Source organism: Aptenodytes patagonicus, chromosome 11, assembly GCF_965638725.1.
Source record: "Aptenodytes patagonicus chromosome 11, bAptPat1.pri.cur, whole genome shotgun sequence".
NCBI lineage: Eukaryota > Metazoa > Chordata > Aves > Sphenisciformes > Spheniscidae > Aptenodytes > Aptenodytes patagonicus.
Genome location: NC_134959.1, coordinates 14858255 through 14866419, shown reverse-complemented (window position 1 = coordinate 14866419; position 8165 = coordinate 14858255). Strand labels below are relative to the sequence as shown.

At 43.2% G+C, this 8165-nt stretch overlaps 1 protein-coding gene across 1 annotated transcript; it reads right to left on the bottom strand.

Moving 5' to 3' along the window:
* Positions 1 to 1889: 1889 nt before the first annotated feature.
* Positions 1890 to 5639, bottom strand: LOC143165638 (histamine H3 receptor-like). Its single transcript, XM_076349211.1, is given in 4 exon segments — positions 1890 to 2606; positions 2608 to 2778; positions 5138 to 5304; positions 5384 to 5639. Coding segments are annotated over 4 exon segments (1311 nt in total).
* Between the last annotated feature and the right edge of the window lie 2526 nt (positions 5640 to 8165).

The following is an 8165-nucleotide window of genomic DNA, read 5'->3' as shown; positions in this document are numbered from 1 at the left end:
ATGGGGAGATAATTTAATGGCTTTACTTGCCCAGTGGTATAATTAATGCTATTCAAAAATCTTAATGTTGCTCTGTATCTGTTGATGCTGTTCCTCTTAAGAGAACTGTTAAGCTGATTGTTTTGTTATAAAACATCCATAGCAGAACATGATGTTCATGTAGATACATTCATCTAGTAGGGATATGCCCTCCTAGTTTACAATATTTGCTAACCATGTTTGTGTAATCCTCAAGGTCAGTCCTTGTAACTTAGGAATTGTCTTTGAATAATGGTTTTGCGGTTTCAACTGCAGTTACCCAAATGTTGTAGGCCAGTGTATTTTCCTGTGTACCACTTGTTAAGGCTACAGAGTTATTCTTCCACAGTTCTTAATTACTTTTATTGAAATTTTACAAAGTAAATAATTTCAAAATACTGTCTGTAAACTTTAAGATCAACTGTACTAACATGCATCTTGGCTGTGGCAATGGACAACTACGGCTGTTCAATAGCTATCACTTGTCAGCAAAGGAAAGCATCTGTTAAGCTACATAGAAAATGCTTATGATGGTGGAAACAAACTTGTATCACTAGTGATGTTCAAATTGATACTGCTTGTGGGACAAATCTAGTCAAAACTCAGGATCTAGCTGTGTGAGCTTCTCTTGTGGCAGAGGCAGAATGGCAGAAATGGTATGTAGTTGTTTATGTTCTTGTTTTTCACACTCATGGTCAATAGCAAGGCTGTGAATTTTAAGACTTCTTTGAGTCATGCTATTCCCGATGCATGACTTGGAAAACGTCTCAACACTTCAAGTAATACTTTTTTGACCACTGACTTGATGGATGGATAGATTCAATGCGTGGGGTAGGGGAATACAGTATTTTTTTTTCCTTTCAGAACTAGCCAGAACTAGTAAAAGTCTAATGGGAAATGTTTTAAAAATTACTCCAAGGGAAAGTTTACCTAAAGCTCTGTCTATAGCAAGATCTGTCTGTCACAGACCTCATAGACTAATTATGCTACTCTATACTTACAGTAGAAGATAGAGTAATACCTGTCAGTCCTGTACGGAATAGAGGTTTGACTTGAGTAGATTCCTGCCCATGCAGGATCCTGGCAGGGGGCAGGAAGTCATAGCTGAGGGAGGAACTCATGGTGAAATTATTCCAGTGTATCAATTCTCATATTTCCTGTTACAAAGCTCAAACCCCTTTTACATTCCTGTCCCTGAACTTAGTTCTACTAAAAAGTCTACTCTTATTTCTCAATCACCTTTTCCACTCAGATCAGTGCTCCCTTACCTGCTAAAATTGCTCAGCTTCTCTGGTAACCTTCTCTGGTTTTGGTGCCTCTGGTGACCAGGAAAGAAAAGCATGAGACAAGTATTTAGTTGTTTTGCATTGGTCATGATCTTGTCTGGCTTGCCACTAAGTGGGTGAAAAAGCATACTACACTTAACAGGTGAGACCCTTGGTGTCTTAGAGTGGGTTTGGGGGTAAAATATAACAGGTCCAAGGTTAACACTTCATGAAATTCCTTACCAGCAATATTTACAGTTAGTTACTAAAAGTGAGAGCGCCTGAACTCTAATTATTGGCCATGAATGTTGTATTCCCTTTTCAGCACTTTAACACCAGTGCACCATTACCAGAAAATGTACTGTTGGCATAATTTCCTAAAGAGCTCTGAGAAATTACCTTTCTTTTCATTGCTGTGACTTCTCTAGCTACATGGATGACTGTATTTCTATACATTCATAAATACGTACACTTGTACCTACTTACCAGTATTCCATAAACTATCCAGTGCACATTGCACTTAATACTTGCAGGTGAGTATTAACCAGTTTATGCTCCCACTGAAAGCAAGATGTACTAATTGTCAGCCTTCACACTTCCTTTTTTTCACATTAAAATATGAGGATGAATTTTGGCTTTTCCTGGACACAGGAGTTTTATAAAGGCTTTCCTAAAGCTCATGTGACACAATGGGTATAGAACAGGGTTAATGGCTGAATTCACCCACAGAAGCCAAAATGAAGTCTCATAGAGTGAATACTGCACACAGTGCCCATGGCAAGCTGCTCTGATGATCATCAAAAGTGTATATGGAGCCCAACACAAACCAAACACACAGACAATAATTGCTAAAGACTTTGCTACTCTTTTATCCCGGGAAAGCCTAAATCTATTTGCCATAGTGTTAGCAATGTCCACTCTGCTGGTGGCATTGCATACACTTTCTGTAGTTTTGTAGAAACCATTCCTATGAGACTTGGTCTCGACTTCCACTTGCAGTGGTGGAAGGTCTTGATTGGCATTCAAATTTAATGACTGATTGTCAAGCTTATGTAGGCTGAGCCTTGAAGCCTTTTTGGGGGGAGAAAGGCTGCTTGCTCTCTTCTTTTCATGTTTGTGTCTATTAGCAGGTTTTAAAAAAAATACAGTGTATTCCCTTTTTTTCCCCTGGAAACTCATTTCACAGTCCTCTTGACCAGGTGATAGGTTTTCATTTCTGAGGGATGTGCGTTTCCTGATGTTGAGGTAAATACTTAAGTTAAAGTATGTAACAGTGATGAAAGGTGTAAAGAATTCAATAGTAGAGGCAATCATCAGGAAATAACCAGTTGTAGAAGAATTCTGCATGACATTCTCCTTCAGGGAGGATGCTCTTTTGGGCAATGTGCTCCCAACTGAGAATGGCTGGACCATAGAGAAGAAAAGCAGCAATCCATACAGTGATAGTCTTCAGCACTGCATTTCTGGTCATCCCTTTCTGAGCCCTGTAACTGACCTGAGAGAGAGAGAAGTTAGGTCACATACATTACTAGTATCTCAAACAGTTACATGGCTACCTCGGGATATGACCCTCTCTGTCAGTTGTGAAGGTTGATAATATATTGGTTTAGGGATGAGGATTATATCAAGCTTACTGGTACCACAGAAAAGCTATTTCTGAAATAGCCATTCCAACAAACATTATCAAGGTGACTGGATATGTTCTGAGAACGTGCATCAGCTCTTAAAAGCTAGAAAACCAAGGCTTTTCCAAGGCAAATAACCACTCCTATTACTAGAATTGGTTGTCACCAGTTGCTTACATACGCAGTTGCATTAGCTGTGACACCAGTTTACAGAATGTCTAAAAACACAGCCCTTCAAAATTAACTTCTTTAGAATTTTTGTATCATTTAATTTAAAATACATAAAAGGATCTGAATTCATAGAACACCCATGCAAGTTCTTTTCTTTCTGGTTTGTAGAGGGAAAGCCTTTTTTTTTTTTCTTAATATGAAAATCACACAAAAAAATTTTATGGATAACAGCTTTTACTTCTGTTTGATACACTTAATTTCATTCTTTTATGAAGTACTTGCAGAACTTCTATCTGCAATTAAGATGTATAGATGGAGTGTTGTGGTCTGCAAAGTGCTTTACAAGAGGAGTAACTAATTTCCCTTATTTAGAAAATAGAGCAGCTAAGGTGCAAAAAAAAAAAAAGTATGTCAGTAATACTGAGTCAGTAAACTGTACCAGCAATAGAATTCAATAGAATCTTAAAAATCAAGATCTAATTAATATTCTAATTCTCTGGTGTACTGGACAATACTCATATAGAGGATTGGAATTCAATCTTCGCATCTCTACAGTGGCCACACAGTGTTTTGGAATATGAAGTCCTCAAGCTTGAGTTCTGTATAGGATTCATGTTTACTGCCCCAATTTGTTGATCTCCAAAGCCAATGCTATTCTGGTGGAATACCCACGCAGCTGAGGAATCCTGAGTTTCCCTGAATCGGGTCTGATTTTGCAATCCTTGACAAAGCTACTAATGATTTCAGGAGCAGTCTTGTAGAAAGATTACCATTTTTATTGAGATAGAGAATAATTTAGAACTTCATATATTCCTGTTCATATGTTCTTATACTGCCCTAACCCAACAGGCAACTTCTGTACTCTTGCTTGGGGAAGAATTTTTATATGGAGGATTAATTTGAAGTATTTTAAAGTGGCTGATTTTTTTCACTTATTATGACCAGTATCCCTTTCTGTTTCTGAAACCATCCAGTCTATATATTTATACTATGTGAATAGTTGTGAGAGTTTGGTTTATGAAAGCAGAATTCATGGCTAATTCAGAACCTAGAAAATAAAGGAATTGTAAGTGTTGACTGTTTGAGAATTAATCTGTTCATTTCTCCCTCTTCAAAAAGAAGTTGGTAAAACACTAAGTTGCATTTAAACTGTTAAAGTGATCTCGCAGCCTCTTTGTACTGTTTGCCAAAAAAGTATCATTGCCTCTTAGTGTGATTTAGAATGAGCTATGATGCGAAATTAACGTTTTAAGGAAATGTGGGTGGAACAGGGGGCTGAAGAAAAATCAAGAAGTGTGTGTAAAAGAGTGAAACCTATTAGCAGGTAAAATGTGTTATTTCGGCACCATCCAAAATACTTCGAGGCAGTATGGTCTAGGTGAAAATGAAGTTACCTTTTGATTTTGCAAAGTCTAGTCTACTCCTTTTTCAATAACTGACATGACTGAGGCAAGGCTCTAGTTATTTCTGTGGCTGTTACATGGAAATGGCATTTGCATCCTTTGAAAGACGTTAATGTTAATTTATATTTTGCCACTTCTGAACCATATACAGCTGTATACATCTAATTCTCTCAATAGTTTGGTACCACTGCGAGGAGATCTCTCTGCCTTGTGCTGCAGCTGGGATGCAGCTAGGCTGGCTTGGGCTATCAGTTGTCAACAAGTGCATTGCCATGTTCTGAGGGAGATGGTCTGTTTCAGCTGGGTAGTACTTTTTAAGTTTATCCAAGGTATGGCTGGGAAGGAAGGAAGTACACCTTGTTCCCTCTGACCTTCTAGCCCAAACAGCAGCATATAGAAACTGTGTCTGTTTCTGAAACAGAGTACCTCTTCCACTGTAAAAGTGAGAAGCAAATGTCTTTTCTACCAAACCTGATCACTCCCAGAACTATTTCCAAGACCGAGGGGAACTGCCTAGCTACCCCCCGCCTCCTATGGTGTTTGAGTGAGGTGCAATGGGGTTGAGAGCCAGGTGACCTAAGCAAACCATCCTGCTTGAAAGGGCAGCCTTGGAGCCCCTGCAGACCACCCTCAGGACCGCTTGCCCAGCCCTTACCGCTTTGGTGACAGAGATGAACCTGTCGAAGCTGATAAGGACAATGTTGAAGACGGAGGCGGTGCACACCAGGTAGTCTACCACCAGCCACAGCTTACACAAGCCCCTGCCCAGTCTCCACTTGCCCGTCAGCACGTAGGGGATGTAGAGGGGGATGCAGAAGCCGCCTGCGGACAGAGCTTGGCGGTGACGCGTGCAGTGCCACGGACCGCAACCCTCCGCCCCTCCCGGCGCCCCGGAACTCACCCACCAGGAGGTCGGCGATGGCCAAGTTGAGGAAGAATAAGTTGCCCTGCGTGCGGAGGCTCCGGTCCACCACGAATGCCAGAATGACCAGGGCATTGCCCAACACCGTGGCCAGCACCAGCAGCCCCATGAGCGCCGCCAGCAGCGCGGCGGTGGCGGCGGCGAAGGGCCCGCCGCGCTGCCCCTCCGCCGCACAGGCGTTGCCCGTCGCCCGCGGGCTGCCGGTGTGGTTGAGCCACGGCAAGTCCTGGCCCATGGCTCCCGGCGGAGAGCCCGCGGCGCTCCGCCGCTGCCCGGCTCTGGCGCTAGCCCCGCTCTGCTGTTGGCACCGCCCCTGCCCCGTTACAGCCCCCGCCGGGCGGGGGGAGGGGGCGGCTGACGTGCGGCTCGGCGCTGCCCGCAGCCCGCTCGGCTCCGACCCGTTGCTGGGACGGCGCCGGTGTGGCAAAACTTTCCGGAGTCCTACCGCGGCGCTGTCAGGACTGTGGGCGGGAGAGACCCGTTCCCGCTGCCCGCAGGCTGGCTCCCTCACGAACCCGTTCTGTGAAGCGCCGTGAAGTAACGCTTCCAACGGCCGCCCGCCCTCCTAACGGCTCTCCAACGGCTCCCCAACGGCTGCCCGCCCACTCTCTCAACAGATCTCCCAGTTGCCTCCTCGTTACGCTGTGGCTGGTGGGGTAGTCTCAGTTGCCTGCCTTGTTTCTATGGCTCATGCCCTGCACCATATCTGCAGCTCTTTCCTATGGCCCATAGAGTCCTCAAATGATCTTTGCTTTCTGCTATCTCTAATAGACTTTCTGCCCCCTTTCACCTGAACGTTTGGCTGGCCCAGCAGAGCCAGCAGCATGGCGAAGCGCTGGACGGCCATCTTGTGCCTCCGGGTGAGCTCGCTGCCTGCAGCTTCGTGGGGCGGATGCGGCTGTGGCTGCCTCAGCCTTTCCACGTGTGCGAGCACTAAGAAGGTCTCACTGCCGTGCCTGGCTACTCGTTTTCACAAAACTTTCAGGAAGACAGTATTTCTGAGACCTCTCTTTCCAAAACTGGCAGTGGACTTAGTATTTTAAAGTGCATTGTGACAATGATGTTGGAGAGCCAGTTTTATCACAGAAGGCAGATCTACTCCAGAAACCAAACATGTGAGCAGCCAGGTAAAGGGCTAAGACTTCTTTTAGCTTCTGGCAAGATGGCTGACCCAGCGCAAGGGAGGAGGAGTGGGACACAGTGACCCCTGAATGAGCTGCAGAGGCTGCTGAAGTCTGTCAAAACTGAAGGGTAATTTAAGAGGGGAAATGTGGCCTACCTCTACTCTCATGATTTGGCCTACTGGATCATCATCTGCCTTAAAATACGTGGCCATTGATGGGCTTTGCCTGCCTTTCCCTGAGAGTTTCCTAGAGACTGTAAGCAGTTTGGGACTTGCTGCCTTTGGTATGGCCTCTGTCATTAAAAGAAAACAGAACTTGCTCAAAAACAATCATTGGATATGCATAATCTTCACTTAATTCAGCCAATGTTTCACATGTGGTAAACTCTTTTATAAAAGATTTGTATAAATCTCCAGTTTGAAATAAATTTAGAAGCAGTTACAGCAGCTTTCTAAAGAGAGAGCTATTCAAATGGACATCAGGTAAGACAAGCAAGAACAGCTTAATAACTTGTCTGTTACTGGTCTGAGGTTGAGCATGTATTCTCAGGGTAACGGTGGACTGGCCTTTTCCCCAGAGGGAAGCATCAAGCCTTTGTTGATGTTGGAAGTACAAATTCCAGGCCGGGTAATCCCTACAAATCAGTAGCTCCACAGAGGAGATTTTGCAATTTACACTGCTTATGATACGGCCTCTCTATTTATGTCAGTCCAGAGACAGAAATGGCAGCTGTATGTCCAATGTGTATGAGCAAAATACTCTTTTTACATGCCCCCATATCATTATCTCCCTAAAGCAAATAAGTAAAGGCACACAAAGCAAAAGCGACAGGAACACTGAAGCCTTAGCTTATCACCACAGTGATTATTATTATTCCGTAATTTGGGGACTCATTTTCACTTCCCTTTGAGCCCAGTTGGCAGTTTTCCATTAACTTCAGTTTGGGCAGGATTAAGCTTGTTGATAATTACTGCTATCTGATTGTGCTGTGCAATATAAAAGATCAAAGAGGCAGCCAAGAAAAAGAAGAAAAAATAAATATCTCAATCATCAGGAAAACATGGGAGAATTCATTTATTCTTTCACGAATAATTACTATATTCTTTAACTCCTCTAATGTAAGGTAATTTTACAGCAGCTCAGAGAGTTTGCAGCATGTACGCTTATGTACTGTATTTGAAGTAGCTTTTGTAGTGTATTACCCCCTGGCAGATTTTGAGATTCTCAGTAAGTCCCATAAGAACCACCTTTACTGTCTTCTGATGCTCCTTTATTACTGCTGCTTTGGCAAGGCATGACAACTGCAACTCTTAACAAAATTCTGTTCCTAAAAGCATGAACTATCGGTCTATAATTCTGCACTTTGGGGACTTACTGTTTAAGACTCTACTAGTGCTGTCCGGAGACCCTTGCAGACAGCAAATCGAAGTGTGCACTAGGTGGCCAGTACTCAGAACAGCAGGTTTTACAAATCCAGACTTCAAACATTTTTTCCCTGAAAAAGGATTTGTTCATGGGACATGAACTACTGTCATTTTACTGAGCTATGTTGATTTTCTTTTAAGAACATTAATTCTTGGGAAAAGAGCTTCACTTCAAAATATATGTTATGGTGGTGTAAATATATGCACAGACTG